At 39.2% G+C, this 25,300-nt stretch overlaps 1 protein-coding gene across 6 annotated transcripts in view; it reads left to right on the plus strand.

The window, feature by feature from the left end:
- Positions 1 to 986: 986 nt before the first annotated feature.
- myo18ab (myosin XVIIIA b) overlaps positions 987 to 25,300 on the plus strand; it is a 296,427-nt gene continuing 272,113 nt past the window's right edge. For all 6 annotated transcript variants that reach the window (XM_048612570.1, XM_048612572.1, XM_048612571.1 and 3 more), the window contains exons 1-2: positions 987 to 1,082; positions 12,629 to 13,772. In XM_048612570.1, the coding sequence (XP_048468527.1) occupies positions 12,765 to 13,772 (1,008 nt within the window). In that variant the 5' untranslated portion in view covers positions 987 to 1,082; positions 12,629 to 12,764. The remainder of the gene's footprint in view (positions 1,083 to 12,628; positions 13,773 to 25,300) is intronic.

Genomic DNA, 25,300 nt, shown 5'->3' on the forward strand with positions numbered 1-25,300 from the left:
CTGGAGTTTGTCTGCACCTACTTCCTGACAGTTATTTCAGCACTATTGAAAAATTTGTCGTCGGGGGAGGGACAATGAAAATAACATGAAATCCATTTCAATGCGAAATCATCTGCACAATTTGGTCTCGATGCATAGCGCTCGTACCAAACGTATAGCTTTGGCATAATTTAGAATAAGCAGAACCTGTTGAAAACACAGTGTCGCAAAAAAGAAATCTAAATATAAAGGGAATTGACCCAGATTTTGTCATCATTTCACAGCTTATCTCTGAAACCCCTGCCAGATATTACTCAACAGTGAATTCCCTAGTGTCATTGGAAGGATGCCAATAACTTTAAGCCAGGCGGTGCCAGGCTGGTCTTGGAATGTATTTTCTCTGTATTGAGTTCTGTCTTAACCACACATCAATCCTTGAACGAGTCGATATCCATTTGAGGAGTGAGAGTTTTTCAGTCAGGGCGGAAAGCAACCATCTATCTCCATTTGCCTCAAAAACCGCTTTTCGCCTTTTTTTGTTTTGACGGGAGCATTTTTTTGGACAAGTATTTACGCTGTTGACAAATCTGCTGGCATTGCTAGATAATTCTTTCTGTCTCTATCCATTTTAATCAAGCTCTATACCTTTAATCATCTCTAACCCTCTCTGCCTATCTTTCTCTCTCAACATTCCTTATTTCCCATACTTCGCTCGCGGCCGATTTTTTTTTAACCGGCGATTCAAAAATTTCTGCAATTCCAGTTTCGGTGTTTTCCTTTAAAGACAAAAAATGATCTCAGCTTCTACCGAGGTAGGGCAAAGGGGAAAGCGTCAGTGTGTCGGACGAACGTCGGAACCCATCTCCGGGGTCACGGGCGAGGAGATACGGTCTATCCGAACGGGCGCGTGAAACTGGCGGCTGCGCAGTGACGGTGCGGCGGCGGCCCGAGCACGCGCACGCAGCGTCATTTTAACCGTCTCGGAGGCGCGCGCCGGCTGGCGGTGAGTAGAGCGAGAGGGAGGCTCGTGCTGTAAACGGCTGCAGAGCGGTGGCGGCGACGGCGACGATACCCGCAAATAATGCACGCTCCTGCTGTCTTCGGTAAGTCTCTGCTGCCTATTGCTTTCGTTCAGCGTCCTTCACCTACCCTTACCTGTTCCTATTTTATTTGCGGGGGCGGTTTAATTCCGAGTGTGTCCGGCCCATTAGGAACACATTCCTGAGTGATATGTGGGGCTTTTCTTTTGCATATTGGTTTTTTTTTGTGTGTGTCTGGATGGAAGGAAGGAGGGTTGCGTTTTCAGGAAGCGAATCGCCAAACGTTTCCAGGATGCTCCACCAAAATCAAAAGCTGGGGGGGTTCGGGGAGGGACAAGGTACTGCTGAAAGCTGAGATCCCCAAGGGTAATTGAAAGCCGCCTGGTTCGACAAATTTGACAGATTGTATTCTTTTTGTTGTCTTCATCTTTTCCCATTGTTTGTGAAGCATGCCTGTTTTGTTACTGATTTCGATTATAGGCCAAGCTCACCACTGTACCTACGGCTTTTTTTCTCTCTGGGAGTGGGGTATTTCACAAGGTAAAAGGTGCAAGGCGGACTTTACCTTTAAAGGCACAATACAGTGCACTTGAAGGGACTAATGTCTCAAACAAAAGCGACCGATTTAAAACAAAACGTCAATACTGAAAGTTATTGCAACAATTCGTGGCAAGTTTGACATATTGATGACTTATTTATATTCAAGCAATGCCAACGTCCCCTTTTAAATCAGGAATCACACAAAAAAGCAATTAGACTACCATCTCCAAAGGATATGTTGTTAAGTCTCCCTTTGCCTGAGAATACCCGTTGCAGTTCTGTGGGAAACATCAGCAATTATGGATTCACCCCTTCAATTTATTTACATCGTGTTTAGTAATTTTTCTCAGTACGTTCGAGATGAATACGAGTTAAATCGATAGATAAACAACAGTTAAATCGATTTTCTCAATTTACTAAGGAGTGTTCTGTTTGTTTTGCCAGAAAGTGAGCATTATTATTATTTTGAATTTATTTGTAGTAAACATAGCCGCAGTAGCTGTTAACTCGCAAAAGAAAAGAAACTAATCCTGCATAATGAATTTTTGTTCACAATAAAGTTTGTATGTTGATGTGAAGCATTGTCTAGTAATGCCCAAAGCACTGAAATAGCATTGCTCTCAGTTGCAACAAGATGAATAGTAACAAACGAATTTGATATTTAGTTGCGTACTTTGGTACTGTTTACTTTTTTAAAAAAAATTGTCAACAGTTATAATTACTACAAAAATAACAGTTTTGTGATTCAATTTGCTTATTTATTTATGCAAATAAATGTTCTATAGTTTTCCTCACAGCAAAATTCTCTAATACACATGGATATAATATTTTTAACCTTACTGTTAAAGATGAGTGTATTTTTCTTCATAATCACCTAACAAAGGGCAAATAATTTTCACTGTTAAGTTTTAAACTGGTACAAACGTGCATACTACATTTTTATGTTGATGACATTTACCTCTTATCCTACAGAATATCTCACTTGGGTACTGATTTTGAATAAAACAGTGATGTTTTCCTATCTACTACATCACTCAAATTTGTGAATGGATGCACAACTTGCTTTTTTTGCTGATTTACACAAACATTAGCAACATAAACACTTCACAAAGTAGCTTTCTAATTGAACTAGAGATATGAATTGATATTTATGTCTGTAACAAAAGATTTAGGAATCTTCAATGCTCCCTTTTTCAGGTATTATTATATTACAGTGTCGTGCAATGACAAAACTTATACCTTTATGGCCACCGTTTCTTTTAAAAATGTGGTGTTGATGCAGCACATTGCTCAAATATTATTGCATTATAAATAGTGAAATATACCTGTGTTTGATTTAAACACTGGTTTTGTGTACTACTTGTGGAGAAAAGGGATAACTTATCTTTGGTATATGCACGCTTAGTTTTAACTAGCTGAATCAAGGTTGGATTGGAAGAAGCCAATGATTAAGTCCACCAGTGTGCAATGCTTGATAATATTAAGTTTAAAAAAAACTTGAATTTTGGAAGAGCCACAATAAAAACTTGGAGAGAATTGTGAAGATCACAGAGGCTTTCACAATTTTAAAATGGAATAGAGCATAATGTAGTTTTAAAATTATTGAGGATCTGTATATCTTTCAAATATTCAAATTGTCCTAAAACTCTTGAACTTAGTTATGTAGCCTATTGAATTAGCAGGGTGAAATTTGCTGCCTTTCAGAAACAGTATAAATATATTTTAGATGTAGTTTGTTCCAATCTTTTTAACGTTTGGTTTCATTTTGAACATATTTTAAGTAAAAATACAAACTATGGCTTTAATTTTAAGATTAATAACTTAAAACTTGGGTTTTTCAATAAGAAAAGATAGCCTCTGGAATGAAGTCAAGACCAAGCTGTGGTCACCAGTTGTCTCCTTTGTCTATGCAAAACTTTTGTGAAGATTTGCTGAGAGTGAGAAAATTAAATATTTATTTTTGTTTCAGATTGTGTTTTTAAAATATACATTACCATTAATATACTTCCTTGGACTATGTTATTCGAGTTACAACTTGACATGACCAAACAATCAAAATGAAAAAAATCTATATGCAAGTTAGCTTACTGTCTTTTATTGATGAAAATGTTAGCGTCTTTTGTAAAAGGTGCAATAGCAAAGACATGCATAATATGATGGCTACATGAAGGGGAAATCAAGCCTGAAAAATTTAGTAGAATTCTTTGAGGCAATAACAGGACAGATAAAGGTGAAGCAGTTGATGTAATATATTTGAATTTTCAGATGGTTACATATTCGCCACTTAAGAGGCCACAGTGTTGGTGGTAGTATAGGAGACAGAATTGGGATAAGGAGGCAATTTTCAGGCTGGCAACCTTTAATTAATGGTGCATCACAGGGATTAACGCTGAGGCCATAATTATTTACAACATATATTAATCACTTGGATGAGGAAAGTCAGTGTAATATAGTCAAGTTTGTGGATGATACAAAAAGAAGTGGAAAGGCAAGTGGTGAGGATGATACAAAGAGTCTGCAGAGGGATGTGGACAGATTAAGTGAATGGGCAAAAACTAGGCCGTTCAAATATGAGATGTGAGGTTTTGCATTTTGACAGAAAGAATAGAGGAGCTGGATATTATCTGAATGGAGAAAGACTGCAGAAAGCTACAGGACAGAGGGATTAGGGAGTTCTTGTCCATTGAATATTGACCTTTATTTCAGAGGGAATGGTATATAGAAGTTACAAGGTTTAGTTAAAACTGTACAGGGCAGTCAGACTACAACAGGGACGACTGTGAACAGTTTTGGGCCCCTTTATCTAAGGAAAGATACATTGGCATTGGACACATTCCAAAGAAGATTTTCTAGGTTGATAGCAAGTATGGAAGGACTGTCTTATGAGGAGAGGTTGAGTGGATACAGCCTGTACTACTTGGAATAAGAAAAAGATGTGACCTTTTTGAAACCTATATGATTCTTAGAGAACTTAACAAGTTTGATGTGGAAAGATTGTTTCCCTTGTGGGAGAGATATTTTCTAACTGACCTATTCAGAAATGTTATTATACACCTCTGGTCGGCTTCCAAAATGAATTCACTGCCAAAACCCAGAAATGAACCAGGGACCTTTAACTCTTTCACAACTGAGCTATTTCAGAGGATATGATCACAGAATACACTCCCATTTAAGGCAAAGATGAGGAGGAATTTCTTCTGAGGGTTGGGAATCTGTGGGGTTTTTTTTAACCATAAGAGGCTGGGTCATAGAGTCATAGAACATGAAAACAGACACTTCATCCCAATTCGTCCACGCTGACAGGTACCCTAAATTGATTAAAGTCCCAATTGCCAGCATTTGGCCCATATCCCTCTAAACCCTTCCTATCCATGTACCCATCTAGCTGCCTTTAAAATGTTGTAATTGTACCCACCTCCATCATCTCTTCTGGCAGTTTGTTCCATACAAGCACCACCCTCTGTGTGAAATAGTTGCTCCTCAGATCCCTCTTATCTTAAACCTACACCTGTTAGTTTTGGACTCCTCTGCTGTAGGAAAAAGACTTTGGCTATTCATGCCATCCATGCCCTTCATGATTTTATAAAACTCTACAATGTCACCTCTCAGTCCAGTCTCTTCAGCCTCTCCCTGTAGCTCAAACCCTCTAATCCCAACGACGTCCTTATAAACATTTTCTGAGCCCTTTCACATTTCTCAACATCTTTCCTACTGCAGGAAGACCAGAATTGAATGCAGTATTCTATAGTCACCTCACTAACATCTTGTACAGGTGCAACATGACATCCCAACTCCTATACTCAATGCAGTGACCAATGAAGGCAAGTGTGCCAAATGCTGCCTTCATCACCCTGTCTACCTGCGACTCTACTATGCACCTGCACCCCAAGGTCTGTTTGCAACACTCCCGAAGACCCCACCATTAACTATAGTCAAGGCTGAGACAGAAAATTTTTTTTAATCAGTGAGAGAATTGGGGAGAAGGTAGGAAAATGGAGTTGAGGTTGATCAGATCAGCTATGGTCTAATTGAATAATGAAGCAGCATTGATGGACTGAATGTCCTACATCTTATGATCTTATCACCCAGCTACTGACCATAATGGATTTACTTGCAATGGTGATTTCTGCTCTTTCAATGAGCTTATTGTATACAAGTTACCTACTTTTTAAACATTTATGTCGTAGAAAATAGGAAACCAGGAGGTCAATTTTTAACTAATATCAGAACAATGAGATTCAGTGCATTGACTATGGAATTGTATTGAATCTAATTTTGTTCTGATCTGAGACAGAAAACATTTATGAAAGATTCAAACTCTGAATTAGTGGTTGACAGGTGGACATGGCAAGATATCCTGTTTTAAAACTTTTCACTGTATCAAATGACTAATACCTGGACCAGGTGGACTGCAGTGGTTCAAGAAGGCAGCTCACCAGTACCTTCTCAAGGGCAACTGGGACGGACAATAAATATGACCAGCCAGCAACATACACGTCCCACATACGAGTTTTAAAAGAAAAAATGGTATTGAGCAAACACTTTTTTTTTTGGTTGGCAAATTAGGCTTTAAACTATAGAGAAGATCATTCCCCTGTTATAGTTAAGAGACGTTTCATGCTTTATGAAATTACAGTTCTGATTGTGAACAGTCTATAGTTGTTCTCTGCTTACAGTGGGTTCCCATATCCCTGCTTCACTGATGAGTAAATTTTAGTATTCATCTTCAGGTGTGCTAGTTAGTTGTTAAAGAATTTCTCAAGTTTGCCACCAGCTGTAAAGCCTATTTCGATCAGTCTTTCCCTTGTCCATGTGCTTCTTAAACTAAGGACAATCTTTCTCCTGTACCGGCTGTGGTACCCTGCACAGCTAAAATCATCTTTTTTGAGGCTGGACTGCACGTTGTTCTTTTTTTAAAACAAGCAGCTGTACTTGCATTTAACAGAAAGTTAGGGATAATATAAAAGCTCATAAAAGTAACATGAAGGATCTAAAGTTAAGACTTAAAGTAAGGTCTCCAAAGACTAAAGACAAGAACTTTGCATTGCAATGAGAATGTTTGAAGCAAAATAAGATCCCAGCATAATTAGTATTCTTTAAAGAAGGGGAAGGGGAAGGGGAAGTCAACCTGAGCAGGGAGACAGAGTATGGAGCAACAAGGATAGAAACAAAAGACAGAAAGCTCAGACACAAGTGGAAGGCAGAAAAATTGAAGGCGAAAAGCATGTGGGACCATAATGCAAAGTAAAGCTCAGATGACTAACGAGTCAAGTCTAAAGGCTTAAGTCTTAATGTGTGGAGCATTCGTAATGAGGTAGATCAATTATCAGTGCAAATACTCGTCATGATGTGGCTGTGATTATGGAGATGAGGCTGCAAGGTTACCAAGGATGGGAACTAACCGTTCAAGGGTATTCATTATTTTGGAAGGACAGAAGAACGGAAAAGAGGTGGGGTAATGTTAATAAATGAGTAAAATAATGCATTAAAGACTACTATTGGCTTGGAAAATCATGATGTGAAATATGTGTTGGTAGAGATAAGAAACACACAGGGACAGAAAATGTTGGTGGGGTTTGTCTAAAGTCCCCTCCAATAGTAGTGGAGATGCATGATAAGGCATTAAACAATGAATCAGAGTTGTGTGCAATAAGGGTTCATCTGTAATCATGAGTGGCTTTAATTTAAATTTAAATTAGACAAATCAAGCTAGAAATGGTATTGTGAAGGAGGAATTCCAGGAGTGCATACGTTATGCTATTTTGAGTGATCGTTCTATGACATTCACTGAGGTGGAGAATGAAGTAGCTGAATCTGAAACACGGGTCCAGAATCAAAATAAAGGGAGCTGTGAGGGTATGAGGCGTGAGTTGGTAAGGATGGATCAGGGAACCTCATTAAAGTGGTTGATGGAAGTGTTATGGCCCAGACCAGACCCCATGCAAAATATTTTAAGGAGGTAACCTAGGCCCTGATTTTTTTCTTATTTTAGAGGTAGATGTGAAGTGCATTTTCCAGATGTGATGCAACTGGTCAAACTACTTGACATTAAGCAAAACACAACTTATTTAAACGCCAAAGTTAAAATACAAACAAAAGAAGTGGGAATTTAGAATAGCTTAACTGTTGAAGAACTTAACTGAATAATATATACAGTACCTGTTACTAATTAACTGTTCCAATATAGTAACATAACTTAAGCATACCCCTTGACAAAAAGATAAATTCAGACACTGATTCTTACATGCAGTCCTCCAATCCAGGAGGAAACTGTATTGAGAGATTTCCGAGCAAGTGGCAGCTAGGAATCATTTGCTGAAGCTTTCACCTGTTCTGGGACCCCAAACAGCTTCTGACTGCTCAAGCTAAAAATAACTAGAGCTGGCCACTCTCCATCCATTGTTACAACAGTTTTAAAAAAAACCTAAAGACCTCCTAAGTTATTTACTTCAGCTGTTTTCAGTAGCCAGTTCGATACCTCTACCTTTACAACCTCTCTTCAAAAAAAGAACCCAGGACAAAATAATCTTTTTCAAAGTGACAGCATTGTCACAGTACATAGGCAATGGTTTATATTTGAATAACTTGCACATGAATTACAATTATTCATTCCTGTCTGGCATGAAAATAAGAAAGGCAAGGTAGCTCAACCATGGCCTACAAAAGCATTGTTAGATTCAAAGAAGAGATTTTCAAAATTACGAGAAATAGAAGCAAGCATAAGGATTGGGAGCATTTTAGAATTCTGCAAAAGAGGCAAGAGTCTGGACAAGAGGGTGAAAATACACTGGGTGAAATTACAGGGAATGTCAAAACTGACCATAATAGCTTCCATAAATATGTGAAAAGAAAAAGATTAGTAAAAGCAAATGTAGATCCCTTAAAGCTAGAAGCTGGGTAATTATAGTGGGAAATGAAGAAAAGTTAGAAGAATTGAACATTTACTTTGGTTCTGTCTTTGCAAAAGAGGCTACAAATAATGTCCCAGAAATGTCAGGGAACTAAGGGTCTAGTGAGATGATGGAATTTAAGGAAATTGGTATTAGTACGAGAATGGTACTGGGGAAATTAATGGGTTAAAGGTTGACAAATCATGAGGTTCTAAATCTACATCAAAGCCTTATAAAGGAAATATTTAATGCATTGTTGGTCAGCTTCCAAAGTTCTATACATTATATTCTTAAAGATTGGAGAATGACAAATGTAACCCCATTTTTTTTTTAAAAAAGGGGAGGGAGAGAAAGCACAGAATTACAGAGCAGTTAGCCTGTCTTCAGTAGTGGGGGGAAATGCTCGTGTTTATTATTTCAAAAAAAAAAGTATTTCAAAATCATTAATAAGTTTGGACAAAGCCAACATGTGTTTAGGGCAGACAAATCACGCTTAACAAATCTTCTCACGTTCTTTGAGGTTGCAACTAGTAGAATAGATAATGGGCAACCAGTAAATGTGGTATATTTAAATTTTCAGAAGACTTTTCACATGATCCCTCAGAAGAGGTTAGTGGGCAAATTTGATGGACGTTGAATAGGGGGTAATACGTTATTGGCATGGATCAAGAAATGGTTAACAGAAACAGTGAGAATTTTTTCTGATTGGCAGGCAGTGAATAGTGGGTTACTGTAATAGTCAGTACTTGGGCCTTATATAATTTTTATATATATATATATAAAAAAATCTAATATCCAGGATGAGGTAACTGAATTAACAGTTTCAAGTTTGCTGATGACAGAGAATGGATGGAGTTGTGAGGAGAATACAAAGTGATTTAGACACACCGGGTGAGTACGCAAACATGTGGCAGATGCTGAGCAGCATGGCTAAAAATGAAGTTATACACTTCAGTGTGAAAAACAGAAAGGAAGAGAACTATTTAAATGGTATTATGTTGGGAAGAGTGGATGTACAAAAGGATCTGGATGCCCTTTGTACACCGGTCAATGAAAATAGACAGGCATGTGCAGCAAAAATTAGAAAGGCTGATTGTTTATTGGCCTTTATTGCAAGAGAATTTGAGTTCAGAAATAGGGATGTCTTTCTTCAGTTGTACAGGGCCTTGGTGAGACCATTCCTGGAAAACTGCGTGCAGTTTTAGTCTCCCTATGTAAGAAAAGCTATACTTGCCATAGAGGGAGGGGAGTGGAGGTTCACTTGGTTGATACCAGAGATGTTAGGACTATCAGAAGAGGAGAGATTGGTTCAACTCTGCCTGTATTCATTAGCTTTTGGAAGGATGAGAGCGGATCTGACTGAAATGCATACAATTCTAACAGGTTTCAGACAAGATACAGGAAAGATGTTTTCCCTGGTTGGGGAAACCAGGGGAAAAAATTTTCTGGATATGGGGTAGACCATTTAGGAGAAGAGTCTTCTGTAAAAGGGTAGTAAACCTGTGGGATTCTCCATCACAGGGCAATGGAAGCCAAGTCACCAAATAGATTCAAAAACATTTTTTTTTAGATTTTAAAAGCATCAAGGAATATGGGGAGAAAGTGGAAATATGGCATTGAGGTAGAATAATCCATGATCCTGTTGAAAGGTGGAACAGACTAGAAGAGTCAAATGCTCTACTTCTGCGCCTAGTTTCTACGTGTCTATATATCCGCTTCCATTTGCGTTCTCTAAATATATGAAATTTAGGAAGTTTGTATTTTTGTGAAGCATTGAAGTAGCAAGAATTACACCCTGCCATAGTCTCAAGTCTTGATTTGGTTCTAAAAATCTATTGTGAACGTTGTCAGTTACTGTTCTTGAAACATAACCAGAAAATGGACCAAAAAAAAATTACTGCCAGTTTGGTGGGGGAAGAACCATTTCAATCATAGATCATAGAATCCCTACAGTGTGGAAGCAGGCCATTTGGCCCATCAAGTCCAAACTGACCTTCCGAAGAGCATTCCACCCAGAGCAATCCCCTACCCCTATGACCTTGCATTCCCCAATGGCTAAACCCCCTAGCCTGCACATCCCTGGACACTATGGTCAATTTAGCATGGCCAATCTACCTAGCCTGCACATCTTTACCTTTTTGAAATATTGTGCATCAGAGTAAGAGAACGCTGGTAATGAATTTTGCCATCATTATAGTTTTTTTTAAATGAACAAAGAACCATGTATAAACTTATTGACATTCTTTAGTTCTATTGTGCTGTGTTCATGTAATTAGGGATACTAGCTGAGCAGCTGCCAAGCCTTGAAGTGAACATTTCAACACAACTATACTGTTGTTATTTTGTCTTTGCAATTACCTATATCAAAATTGCTATTTATTTGTGAATCCTTTTATGAAGGCATTGCATTCAGCATTTGTTGTAAATAATAAAAATAAGTAAAATTGACACAAGCATGTCAAAATGTGCGTATTCCAATTTTCAAAGGAATTGTAGAGCCCAGTTTCTTCCTAATTTATCTTTCTCTCCTTTTTTGAAGATTGTTGACTAAGAATATCACGAATTATGGATGAGGAAGACTGTTTGCCAATTTAGTACATTCACCCAGAAAGGTTTTAATGTATTCCATGTATAATTATTTCTTCAATAACTTCATAATTTTTGCTATTATTATTCACATTTGTCACTCTTGCATGAAGAGAGAGTTCTGGTATCTATCCTAAATTTATCTTTTTATAAATAGAATTCATGTGCATAGATTATAACTGCTTGGTTTACTTTTTTGAATTATATTGCAGATCAATTTTACTTTCTTTTTGCCTTTTAAACAGTTGTCTCTAACTCTATCACACTATCTCTCTAATACTGCCTTTCTAGGATGAATCACCCAAGTTTCTTTAGTCTTTACTCATTATTGAATTGCTATCACCACACTTGGGGTCAGTTTAGTTTGTCTGCAACCAAAAAGAATGAAATGCAAAGTTTGATCTTTGCCTCCTTTTACGTGTTTTTTTTGTTGATTTTCCTATGGAGTTTAACATTCTGTGGACTTTGAATGCTGTTCTGCAACGTTTGGATATTGTTGGTTTATTGGTTTGTTTGAAGTATCACTTGGGTTCACTGGCTATTTTCAACTTTATCCATTCTGTTTTGTATGTTAATTGTTTTTCTTTCCGCATGCAGCATTTAACATCTGTTTGCATTAAATTTCATCTGCAATTGTTCTTGTTATTTACGTACTTTTTTCCAACAACTTCTATAAGTTCAGAGTCACCTCCATTATTGTGCCTTTTAGTGTTGAATAATCTCACACCTTAATGTTGAGTTTTTGAATTCAGGTTATGTGTAATTTAGAAACAGCAGTGTACCCAGCACTGAATCCTGAGGCACCTTCTCGGCTTTTCTGTTTCCCTTACCACACCCTTTCCATCTGCACATTCATTTTTCAACTTTCTGTCAGTTTCTTGGTCACTCTGAATCTCCACAGTTCATGCATTTTAATGATCAAATGCATTTTGGAATTCGGGTTGCGCGATATCAACGCTTGCTACAATTCACAAGTGTTGTCAGTTCCTTTAAAAGAAGTGTGGGAGGTTGGTCAGACAATGTCTTTTCTATTATTTTTGTTTATGGTTGAACAAGTGCTAGTACCTATTACTAGAAAGCTTGTGATTAAATCCATTTATGAACATGGTTGGTAAATTCAACTGTTGGGGAATATGGCAGCCAGATGAAAGTCATTGCTAACTCATAATCTCCATATGCAATTTTTTTTTACCATAATTTGCTGTGGATGATTGAGGGAAACTTGACTACAGCTTTTCCCCTTGGTTGCAAACACCTGCCAATTATAGCATTTCCACCAGTAATCTGGCTGAGGTTATTTAGGCATTGGATTTGGGACCTTACTGTCCTGCATGACTGACTTCTGTATTGATTAACAAGGCTAGCAAATTATTTCTATTTGAAAAGTTGATACATTGAAAAGATAATTGTGTATTTAGATATATGTTCATTTTTTGGTTATGTGTTATTATGTTATTTGTAATTAAGCTGATGTGAATAATCATAAGGTATTTCTTATTTGAAGTACTAACTTGAATATAGTTTTAGTAAAATACTGAATAGTTTACTGTTGTACTTGTTTCTATTGTAATTATAATTTTGCTTTTATTTCAGACAAAGATTACATTTGGTCATACCAGTTTAAGAAGAAAAGTGACTTGTCTGTGATTGCAGCTGGACCATTAAAAGATTCTACCTTTACTTATTTTTTAATTTGTTAATTATTTGCACACAATATTAAACATTAAAAATGTTTAACTTAATCAAAAAAGACAAAGATAAGAAGGAAAGAAAAGAAAAGAAGGAAAAACGGGAAAAAATGTCTATAGCAGAATTGAAAAGCCTTGAGGAAGTTGGTCTTCGTCGAGGACTCTTTAATTTGAATCGTTCTTCGAAGCGGGAATCAAAGTCTAAACTGGAAATTTCAGCTCCTATTCCAATAAAAGTAGCTAGTAGTTCAGATCTCAATCTTACAGATATTGATTCAGACACTGTTAGTAATAGAGGAAGCATGATTTTTGATTCTGAGCAGTTGAGTACCGCCAGTTCCAGTGATGACCTCAAAATTGATGAAAGTAGTTTGAAGGGATCCGTACTTCAGAGAGCAGCTTTGTTTGGTTCTCTTGCCAAACAGAATTCAGTCCAATTAGTAAAGAGGTTCTCTTTTTCACAAAAGAGTCGAGAAGAGATATCCGAAGTGTCAACTCCATCAGAAAATTCTGCAACTCCTTCACCACAAGTTGAAATGAGAAATGAAGGTTTACTACTGGAGTACTTAGAGGAAATGCCAAAAAATACATCAGATACATTGTCAATGGCAAGTCCTAATTCTCTGATTCCGGAAATTGTGAATAAAAGTTTTGCTGCTGATTTACGTCTTCCTCCGGTGGTACCGCCTTTACCTACAGAACCTAGAGAGCTTGTATTGCAGAGAAGAAATACAGGAGACTTTGGATTCTCTTTGCGAAGAACAACTATGCTGGACAGAGGACCTGATGGGCAAGTGTACCGTCGAACGGTTCATTTTGCAGAACCTGGAGCTGGTACCAAAGATCTGGCATTGGGTCTGATGCCAGGAGATAGACTGGTGGAAATTAACAGTAAGAATGTTGAAAATAGATCACGTGATGAAATAGTTGAGATGATTCGTCAATCTGGAGATACTGTGAGATTAAAAGTGCAGCCAATCCTGGAGTTGAATGAGCTCAGCCGATCTTGGTTGAGAAACCATAAAGGAATTCGCAGAGATACTTTTGATGTAAGTACTTAAAAATTATTAACTCTGTAATCTTGGTATGATTACTTCAAAACTTGTAGAACTACAAGCAATGAAAAGAATTCTGATTTTTCAGATTTTATCAAATCAAAGGTCCTGCTAAATAATTCTGAGATCTTTACCTAACATATTTGACTCCCCACAGTTGAGTAACCTGTTTATTTTTTACTGAATTGCAGTGATTTAAAATTTCTCATTGTGCAATAGGATTGTATATCAATGGGTTTTTTTTGGTATGGAGCTTAGCAATTGTGTTGAAAGTGGTTTCTAGAAATACCAGTTGCAGAATTTAAAAATGATGTGTTATCTGGAGTTGCTGGAATTCAATGAGTTTGGCTAGCAAACTTTTTTGTTCTGAATGTCAATAATTATAATTACTGACTATTTCATTAATGCAACTGTGTTTTGCATTTAAACTGATGCTAGAATGTTTCACTACGTATTGAGTTTTGTATTCCTCTTCAATCAATTATTTTGGTATTAGAATGAATAATGTGAGATTGAGGAAAATGTAGTAATAAACTTGTTTTAGAAAATCAGTTCTAAGTAGCATTTCATATTTAACATTACTTATGTGTTGCCACCTTGCAAAATATCATCGTGTTCCATAATGTGGCATGTTTAATGGATCATTTATTTTCGGAGTGGTAAAACAAATTAAATTTGTCCTGGGCAGCAGTGCAAATTAGGGACCAGTGATTTGTAGCTTCTTCAAGTGTTCCTTTTTTATTTTAGTTAGATGCCAAAGTTGGTGGAGAAAAGCTAACATGATGTAAAAGAGGCTGATGGATGCAGTTAGAGTTTAATTTACTCCTGAATTATGCATGCACTTTTTAAATTTATTTGTAGCGCTGAAGCTTTTACCAACAGCCATTGTTGCAATTCAGCTGAAAGTAACATTGTACTTCTCTACTTCAGATTTGAATTTTAATACCAAAAGATGGAATTTCCTCTGTATTTGTGTCCAGAGATAAATGTAATTGTGGCATAAGGGAAACGTCCAGCTAAGAAATTCTGGTGCAAGTACGTTACACATGTAATAACTGTAAACCTCAACATACTTTTTTCTATAGTCATAGAATCATAGAGTCTCTACAGTGTGGAAAGGGGCCATTTGGTCCATTGAGTCTGCACTGACCCTCCAATGAGTATCCCACCCTATCCCTGTAACCTCACATTTACCATGGCTAAACCGGCTCGTCTGCGCATTCCTGGACACAACCAGGGCAATTTAACATGGCTAGTCCACCTAACTTGCAGATCTTTCGGTTGTGGGAAGAAACCGGAGCAGAAGCTCACACGGACGCAGGGAGAATGTGTGCAAACTCCACACAGACAGTCACCCAAGGCTGGAATTGAACCTGGGTCCCTGGCGCTGTGAGTTGGCTGTGCTAACCACTGAGTAAACGTGCTGCCCTTGTTGTTTGGGTCAGCTCTATAATTTCTTCATGCAGTTTGGTGTCAAACTTTGTTTTATGTTTCTCAATTGAAGCATGTTGAATGGTTTTATTATATCAAATACAAGTTGTTACTGTTGATCCCTGCACTTGAATGGATTTCAGCTCCTTATTAGGTCAGTTGCTGTTCACGCATAAAAGCTGCATATGTAAATTTCCTGGAGTTATCCAGATTCATAACAGGTGTGAAATCAAGAACAGAAAAGTGATAGCTGTGATGTCATGACTTTTTTTTGGTCAAGATCGCTAGCTCTGCTCTTTTTCTTATTTTTGTGAAGACATTTAATGACCATAATATTAACAATGATAAAAAGTGAAAAGCTTTTGTGTTTGCATAGGGAGGTAGTGGCATAGTAGTAATGTCACTGTACTAGTGATCTGGAAAGCCCGTACTAATGCTGCATGGAGATGGGTTCAAATCCCATCCCTAGCAGCTGGTGGAATCATCATTCAATGAATACATCTGAAAATTGATGAGCATGAAACCATTGTCAAATTGTTGTAAAGTCCCAACTGGTTAGCTAATCCCCTTCTGGTCTATATGTGACCAAACATCTACATCCAGACTCTCAGCAGTTTGGTTGACTCTTAACTGCTCTCTGAAATGTTCTAGCAAGTCACTGGCAGTATCAAACTGCTACGATGTCTAAACAAAAGATTGAAATTATACAGGCCACATGGCATCAATTTAGGCAGCGGATGTGCCAAACCCAGTCCTATCAATCCTGCAAAGTCGTCCTCCTTCATAAGTGTGGTTTGTGCAAAAATTGGAGATCTGTCGTATAGATGTGACAAACAAAAGATGACCTTGTCTATAAGCTATGATGTATCCTGGAAACAGCCATCACCAGATGGCAGCACAGTGGTATGCTGGCAGGATGGGGTCACCCAACAGGTCCTTGGCATCACCTCTGGACCTCGTGAAGTCTCATGGCATTGGTTAAGCAAGAATGAACGGTCAAGAAAACTTCCTTCTGATTACTACTTGCTGCTGCCCCTCAGCTGGTGAATCTGTACTTCTCCATGTTGAACACCAGTTAGAAGAAGCATCAAGAGTGACAAGGGCACTGAATGTACTTTGGCCAAGAGTGGTTCAGTAACGCCACTAATGACTGAGCTGTCCGAGTCATAAAGGACATCAGAGCTAGATTGGGTCTGCAGTAGATAATGGGAATGTGAGTGAAAAACATACTTTATCTCATCTTTGCTGACTCACCTGTCCCAGATACATATTTCCATAATAATAGTATTAATGCGACTAAGTTCCATATGCAGAATGAAGATCCTTTCCATTGAGTTGTGTTATACGGTGCTGTGTTAAATGGGACAGACTTCAAACAGCAGCATTGAATTTAGCAACGATGTGTAATCACATGGCCTGACACATTCACCACTCCACCACTGCCGTTAAGCTGGTTGAATGAAGTTTGCAGGAGGATATGCTAGGAACAGCACCAGTTGTAACCAATAATGAGATGTCAGTCTAGTGACAGTACAATCCAAGACAAACAGTGGAGGCAGCATGCCACAGACAGAACTAAGTGACCCTAAAACCAGTGATTGATCAATAACTAAACAACTAACCGGAGGAAGAGGCTCTACAAACATCCACACGCTAAATGACCGGGGAGCTCACCACATCAGTGCAAAAGACAAGGCTGAAGTATTTGTGTCCATCTTCAGCCAGAAGTACTGATTTGGATAAACCATCACAGCATCTTCCTGTGGTCCTCCACAGATGTCAGCATTCAGTCAATTTGATTCACTCAATGGTTGAAAAAAAACTGGATACTGCAAATGACAACATTGTGGTAAATGTACTGAATGCTTGTGATACAGAATTAGCTGCACCCATAGCCAAACTTTCAGTGAAGCTACAATTCTGGCATTTATCAAAGTGGAAAATTGCCAAGATATGTCTTGTCCACTGAAAGTAGGCCAAATCTAACCTTGCCAACTACCGTTGCAAGAAATTTTTCTTCCCACTTGTGGATGTGGGAATTGCTGGCTGGTCAGCATTTATTGCCCATTCTTAGGTGTCCAAAGTACAATAACATATAGCTCTCTCTTCTACCATTCCCATTCAAATTTGTGCTATTTAATTTGCATTGTTGCTGCTTAAATGCATCACTTTGTACATTTGTGTTTGAATTTCATTTTCTATATGTCTATTCACCAGTCTGTCTTCTTGAGGTCTGTTTTTTTAACCTCACTGCTGACTACATTTCCAAGCCACTAATGTTGCAGACCTAAATCTCTTAGAGATGAATGCAGTCAGTCTTGTACTGATGCCATTCAATTCCTGTGGTCAGTGAGGTATTTTATTACTTTGTACAGACCTTTTTTTCCAATAAATGGTTTTATTTAATTTTGAATTTCAAAAATAAAATTAACATATCATAATAAACAATCATGAGCGGCAACAGCACATCTTGAATACAGAAGCTATGGTTTATCAATAAAAAGCAGATTGTGATTCATTTTAAACATGTTTCACCTGAAAATTGTCCAGCGTTGTTTAGTGAAATTGCCCTTTATAAAATCTGTGACCGATTTTAAATTAGTAGTATTGTAGATGCATTTGAAATCAAGCAACAGCCTGACATAGTCATACTCACAGAATCAAACCTTACAAACAATGTCCCAGGCACCACCATCGCCATCCCTGGATATGTCCTGTCTCACCAGCAGGACAGACCCAGCAAAGGGGCAGCACAGTGGTAAACAGTCAGGAAGGAGTTGCTCTAGGAGTCCTGAACATTGACTCCGGATCCCATGACGTCTCATGGCTTCAAGTTAAACATGGGCAAGGAAACCTCCTGCTGATTACCACGTACCGTCCTCCCTCAGCTGATGAGTCAGTACTCCTCAATGTTGAACAACACTTGGAGGAAGCACTGAGGATAGTAAGGGCACAAAATGTACTCTGGGTGGGGGATTTCAATGTCCACCTCCAAGAGTGGCTCGGCAGCGGTACTACTGATCGAGCTGGTCGGGTCCGATAGGACATAACTGCTAGGCTGGGTCTGCGGCAGGTGGTGAGGGAGCCAACGAGAGGGAAAAACATACTTGACCTCGTCCTTACTAATCTGCCAGCTGCAGTTGCATTTATCCATGACAGTATTGGTAAGAGTGACCATTGCACAGCCCTTGTGGAGATGAAGTCCCGCCTTCACATTGAGTACAGCCTCCATTGTGTTGTGTGGCGCTATCACCATGCTAAATGGGGACAGACTTCGCACGGATATAGCAACTCAAGACTGGGCATCCATGAGGCTCTGTGGGCCATCAACAGCAGCAGAATTGGACTCCAGCACAATCTGTAACCTCCTGGCCCGGCATATCCCCCACTCAACCACTACCATCAAGCCAGGGGATCAACCCTGGTTCAATGGAGTGTGCAGGAGGGCATGCCAGGAGCAGCACCAGGCATACCTGAAGATGAGGTATCAACCTGGTGAAGCCACGAAACAGGACTACTTGCACGCCAAACAGCGAAAACAGCAAGTGATAGACAGAGCTAAGTGATCCCACAACCAACGAATCCGATCTAAGCTCCGCAGTCCTGCCACATCCAGTCGTGAATGGTGATTCACAATCAAACAATTCATTGGAGGAGGAGGCTCCCATCCTCAATGATGGAAGAGCCCAGCACGTCAGTGCAAAATATAAGACTGAAGTATTCGCAGCAATCTTCAGCCAGAAGCGCTGAGTGGATGATCCATCTCTGCCTCCTCCAGTGGGCCCCAGCATTATAGATACCAGTCTAAGCCAATTCCATTTACTCCACGTGATATCAAGAAGTGGTTGGAGACACTGGATACTGCAAAGGCTATGGGCCCTGACAACATTCCGGCAATAGTATTGAAGACTTGTGCTCCAGAACTTGCCACTTCCCTAGCCAGGCTGTTCCAGTACAGTCACGACACTGGTATCTACCCGACAATGTGGAAAATTGCCCAAGTGTATGTCCTGTACACAAAAAGCAGGACAAATCCAACCTGGCCAGTTACTGCCCCATCAGTCTCCTCTCAATCATCAGTAAAGTGATGGAAGGTGTCATGAACAGTGTAGGTTAGATGGGCTTCAGATTGGTTTCACAGGTCGGTGCAACATCGAGGGCCGAAGGGCCTGTACTGCGCTGTAATGTTCTATGTTCTATATTCTAAGCAGCACCTGCTCAGTGACGTCCTGTTTGGGTTTCACCAGGGCCACTCGTCTCCTGATCTCATTACAGCCTTCGTTCAAGCATGGACAAAAGAGCTGAATTCCAGAGGTGAGGTGAGAGTGACTGCCCTTGATATCAAGGAGTCCTTGCAAAACTGGAATGAATGGGTATCAGGGGGCAAACGTTTTGGTGGTTAGTGTCATACCTGACACACAGGAAGATGGTCATGGTTGTGGGAGGTCAATCATCTCAGCTCCAGGACATCTCTGCAGGGGTTCCTCAGGGTAGTGTCCTAGGCCCAATCATCTTCAGCTGCTTCATCAATGACCTTCCCTCTGTCATAAGGTCAGAAGTGGGAATGTTCACTGATGATTGCGCAATGTTCAGCACCATTCGTGACTCCGATACTGAAGCAGTCCATGTTCACGTGCAACAAGATCTGGACAATATCCAGGCTTGGCCTGACAAGTGGCAAGTGACATTCACGCCACACAAATGCCAGGCTATGACCATCACCAGTAAGAGACAATCTAACCACTGCCCCTTTACATTCAATGGTGTTACCATCACTGAATCCCCCACTATCAACATCCTGGGGGTTACCATTGACCAGAAACTCAACTGGACTCACCACATTAACAGAGTGGCTACAAGAGCAGGCCGGAAGCTGGGAATACTGTGGCGAGTAACTCACCACCTGACTCCTCAAAGCCTGTCCACCATCTACAAGGCACAAGTCAGGAGTATGATGGAATACTCCCCACTTGCCTGGATGAGTGCAGCCCCAACCACACTCAAGAAGCTTGACACCATCCAGGACAAAGCAGTCCGCTTGATTGGCACTACATCCACAAGCATTCACTTCCTCCACCACTAACATTTAGCAGTGTGTCCGATCTACAAGATGCACTGCAGAAATTCGCCAAAGAGCCTCATACAGCACCTTACAAACCCACAACCACTTCGTCCAGAAGGACAAGGGCAGCAGACATATGGGAACACCATCACCCCCAAGTTCCCCTCCAAGTCACTCACCATCCTGACTTGGAAACAAATCGCTGTTCCTTCACTGCTGGGTCAAAATCCTGGAATTTCCTCCCTAATAGCATTGTGGGTCAACCCACAGCAGGAGGATTGCAGCGGTTCAAGAAGGCAGCTCACCACCACCTTCTCAAGGGCAACTAGGGATGGGCAAGAAATGCTGGCCAGCCAGCGATACCCACATCCTACAAAATGAATAAAAAAAAGTCCCATTTTAACTTGTCTCTTAATCTCCTCAGCATTGTTGTTATTTCTGCTTTAAAAGAAAACTTCTTTCCATGTGTATTTCTAATTCTTAAAGACAGGCATATTTTAAATTCTATTTAAACTAATCTTTAGTTTGAAATGCAGTATAATGCATGTTTTCGTGGAATTTTGTACAGAAATGAGGTGTTATGGCAAAGGTTTAGAGGTTAAACTGCTGATTGTAGAATTTATAACAGAAGAAAGTGGGTTTTTAAAAAATTAATAATACCTCCTGGACTAGGAGGGACTTGAAGCATGTCTTCTGGCCACTTGCAATTAAGTGAGGTTTACCTAATTACCATTTCAAAAATCCTTGACAGTCTTGCAATTGAACTTCTTTCAGCAGCCAGTAAGGAGTGTGATTAGTTTTAGTTTAAGATCTGTAAAGATATATAAACTGAAATTCGTACAGGTACATGAAGTCTGCTTCAAAACTATGACAAAGAACTAGATGCAATGCACGTTGATTTCCTCACAATACAGGTACACTTGCAAACATAAAGAGAGATTTGAATCAAAAGGGGTAAAGAGCTTACTTAATTTGTGACACTAAATCCAAAACAACCAAAGGTTAGCTGATTTGGCTGGGCAGCTGGTTCACGATACAGTGATAACAAACAGTGTGGGTTCAATTTCTGCACCAGCTGAGGTTACCATGAAGGTTATGTGGTCTCAACCCCACCCCTCGCCTGAGATATGGTGACCTTCAGGTTGAACTCACCACCAGTCGTTATTCTGTAATGAGAGAACAGCCCTATGGTCCTTTGTGACTGTGGTGACTTCATTTTAAAATTATCTCGTTAAAAGGTATATGGGTTCAACATTGTGGGAATCATATGACAAAGCCTTCTTTTGGGTGTGGGATGTGGAACAGTCACCATTGAGATTGCATTGCAGTTTTTTATTTCAAAAGTATACTTTATTCATAAAATCATCTATAAGTACACACAAAGTTTCTAAATCAGTTCTGTACAGTCTTTGCAGAGAGAAAAAGAAAACAATGGAGTTTTGACATTTCTTAGACCTTCTCTACAATTGCAAAAGAAAAGGCATTTTCTGCTTATGCAGGAAACTATTGATGTTCATTTCATTTTTAGGCACCAAGAGGGTCTGACAACTGAATTGACCCTACTCGTACTTTGGCAGAAAGACCCTAGGTGGTGGTCTTAGATTGCATAGCAGGTAACCTCTGAGATGAGCCACAGAGAGTTGGTTAACTGGAAAGTCATGAATGCATTTTCCAGTGTAGAGGTGACTTACAGTTCTATTATGAAGGTTATTTTTTTGGAGACAGCCAATCTCTCTGTGGCGGTTTATAAACACAATAATGAGTATTCCAGTCCCATTAGGAAACATGATGTATTAATTATTCTGCTCACTTCTGGAAGGTTACTGTTAAGTCCAGTCACATGATTATAGCAGCTATCTTTGGACTATATAATGTGTTGTTTTAACTATCCTGTGTGTGTGTATGATGTGTGTATATATAATATATAGTGTTTATATGTATTGAAGTTTTTAATCTGTGACAGTTTATTAAAACAATTTGTGAATGTTTCGACACAGCTTAGAAGTGAATGCAGATGATGTGTAACATTTCAAACTAAGTGCTGAACAGGTCTTCCACATTAATGCAGGTTCTTTTCATTTCTGAAAATTGTTGTATTTAAAATGCTGTTGTAAATGCGATTAGGCATGACGTTTTGCTTAAAGCATGTTAGTCTAAGTGCCAGTAATAACAAGGAACTAATTGATGCAGAAATTGAGTTACCGTCTGTTCATTAGTTAAGATCAAAAATCCAATAAATAAAAAATCAACTCACCCACATTTGACAACAACTTTTAAGTTGTAAGTTAATGTTAATATGACCTATTTTTCCCATGTAAACTATCGCAGGCTATTGAGAGTTGCCCTGTTGAGCAAGTTTTAAAATCAGCACATGCATCAACATACAGCAAAAGTTTCTAAAGTTGTTTATCTCCAAAACTATTGTCACAACCCAAAGCATGATCACAAATGACAGTCCCTGGGATTGACTGTAATGTAGTCGGTGGCCTCTTCAATCTCCCTGCAGCCTTTGACAAGTTTGACCACCCCATTTCCATCAATGCCTTTTTCCTCTTACCCTCTCAAGTGCATTTCTGGTGATGGCTCTTGACTATCTGCCCAGTCAATCTGCAGGAAATCACCCCAAGATGCATACTTGGTCCTTTCTTTCTCATTCATGTAATCGTTCCTTGATGATGCCTGTACATTTCAGTACTGGGACCCTTATTGTTTGTTATATACGTAAATGACATAAATGAAAACGTGGAGGGAATGTTAAGCACAGTGTTTAGTAATGAAGAAAATGGTTGTAGCTTACAGGAAGATATAGAGGGGTTGGTCAGATGGGCTGAGAAATGGTAGATAGTATTTAACGCTGATAAGTGCAAGGTGGTATACTTTGGAAGAAGAAACAAGATGAGGGCGTATTTAATGAATGACAAAACACTGGGTAGCTCAGGAACAGGGGGATCTTGGGGTAGTTATTCACAGATCCCTGAAGTTGTCAGAGCATGTGAATAGGATATTTAAGAAAGCAAATGGGACACTTTGTTTCATCAGCCATGGCAGAGTATAAGAGCAAGGATGCAATTGTTGGACAGATCATTTGTTAGTCCACAGCTGGAGAGCTGTGTGCAGTTCTTTTGTGGGGTGGGGTGGGGGTGGGGGGTGATGGTGGTAGGAGAACATGATTAAGATGTATAAGATTGTAAGGTATTTGAGTGAGTAGGAGCAGCTGTTCCCCTAGATTGGGTCAATCACGAGGGGGCATAGTTTCAGGGAAAGAGGCAGGAGATTCAGAGGGGATTTGAGAAAACAGTTTTCAGTCAGAGGATGGTAGGACTCTGGAATGCACTGCCTGGGAAGGTAGTGGAGGCCGGAAATCCTACAACTTTTAGAAAATGTTTGGATGAGTACTTGAAATATCAGATCAGTCATGATCTCGTTGAATGGCAGACCAGACTCGATGGGCTGGAAAGCCTACTTCTGATCCCATCTCTTATGGTCTTATGGTCACTTTATGCTGAAAGCTGTTATTATTCTGCTGTTTTTACAGTGTCCATGTGAGTTAAGTAAGGGTCCAGCCCCAAAACGTCAGCTTTCTTGCTCCTCTGATGTTGCCTGGCCTGCTGTGTTCATCCAGCTCCACACCTTGTTATCTCAGACTCCAGCATCGGCAGTTTCTACTATATCTGAGTGAGTTAAGTAACAGCCTGGACTGGGATAATTACCAAAGACATTTTGAGGATTTAACCAGCTTCCCTATTTTCAATAAAAGGCACTCTGCTATGCAAATCTATAAAGATTGAACAGTGTTTCCCTGCAGGGAATATTGTGTACAGGGATTGATTCTCTCAGAATCAACAGTTGGATCATAGTGGCCATTTTTGCATTTTGCATTTCCTGCTCTTAATGCTTGCCATTGACATGCATTGGAAGGATTTTGAGGTTAATACTCATTGTGTTTGGCTGCATAATAAATAAATACACCTTCTTTGGCAGTCAAGTTTTGTTTGTGCCCTAATGCTACCTAAAGCAGTACAGGATCTTTTCACACAATGTTTTACCTCCTCCTAATCACATTGAAGAATCCTAACTGATGCTCTCAGTTTGAACCAGGAAATGTAGGTGTGATTAATTTGATTACCAATCATGAAAATAATAAAGATGGAGAAATAAAAGAGATAAAGAAAGAGTTTATATGACCTTCTTGATCAAAAATCTCCCATAATTAAAAGCTAAAGGACTGCGACTGCCAAACTTTGGAGTGGTTGTTCAACAATGTACTTTCTTTAAAAAAAAAATCACTCTACTGCAAGGGACATGCCCTACGTTTTTTGGGTGGGTTTGTTCACTCTGAGGGTAAACAAGTTTCTCCTGAATTCCTTGTGTTTTAGTAACTACCTCGTATTTATGGGCACTGTTTTGGATTCTCTCAAGTGGAAACATCATCTTTAAGTCTACATTAACAAGCCTCCAACTTTGGTCTAACCAAGAATTGTTAGAAGTCTAATCTAACTTCTTTGCTTCTGAATTCTATTCCTCAGGAAATGAAACACAGTACGCTGTTTGCATTTTTCATATCTCACCTCAAAATGTCTTTGGGTTATTACAAAGACACTTTATATTTAATAACGTGGTCAATACAGTGTGGAGCTAGAGGAACAGGAGAGTCGGCGTTTTGGGCCAAGACCATTCATCAGGACCAAGCATTTAATAATACTTGGAGGACTTAATTTCCATTTGCCATAATCCTTCAAAATTTATTTCAAGTTTTGTGAACATACCAGGAGTGGGTTACTTAAAAGAATCATTGAAATTTCACTGTAGATATTGGAGATGTTTTTAAGAAAGACTTCCTAAAAATTATGACTGGCGATAACTGATTACCTAAATGTAGACCCTGCTGGGACTGTTTTGAACAGTGACTAGCTTGGACAGGTTCTTGTTTTATCTAAAAGCAAAATATTGTAGATACTAGAAATCTGAAATTAAAAACAAAGTGCAGAAGAAACTCAGATAACAAGGTGTAGAGCTGGATGAACACAGC

The sequence above is a fragment of the Rhincodon typus genome, chromosome 26 (genome assembly GCF_021869965.1).
Source record: "Rhincodon typus isolate 14 chromosome 26, sRhiTyp1.1, whole genome shotgun sequence".
In the NCBI taxonomy this organism is placed as follows: domain Eukaryota; kingdom Metazoa; phylum Chordata; class Chondrichthyes; order Orectolobiformes; family Rhincodontidae; genus Rhincodon; species Rhincodon typus.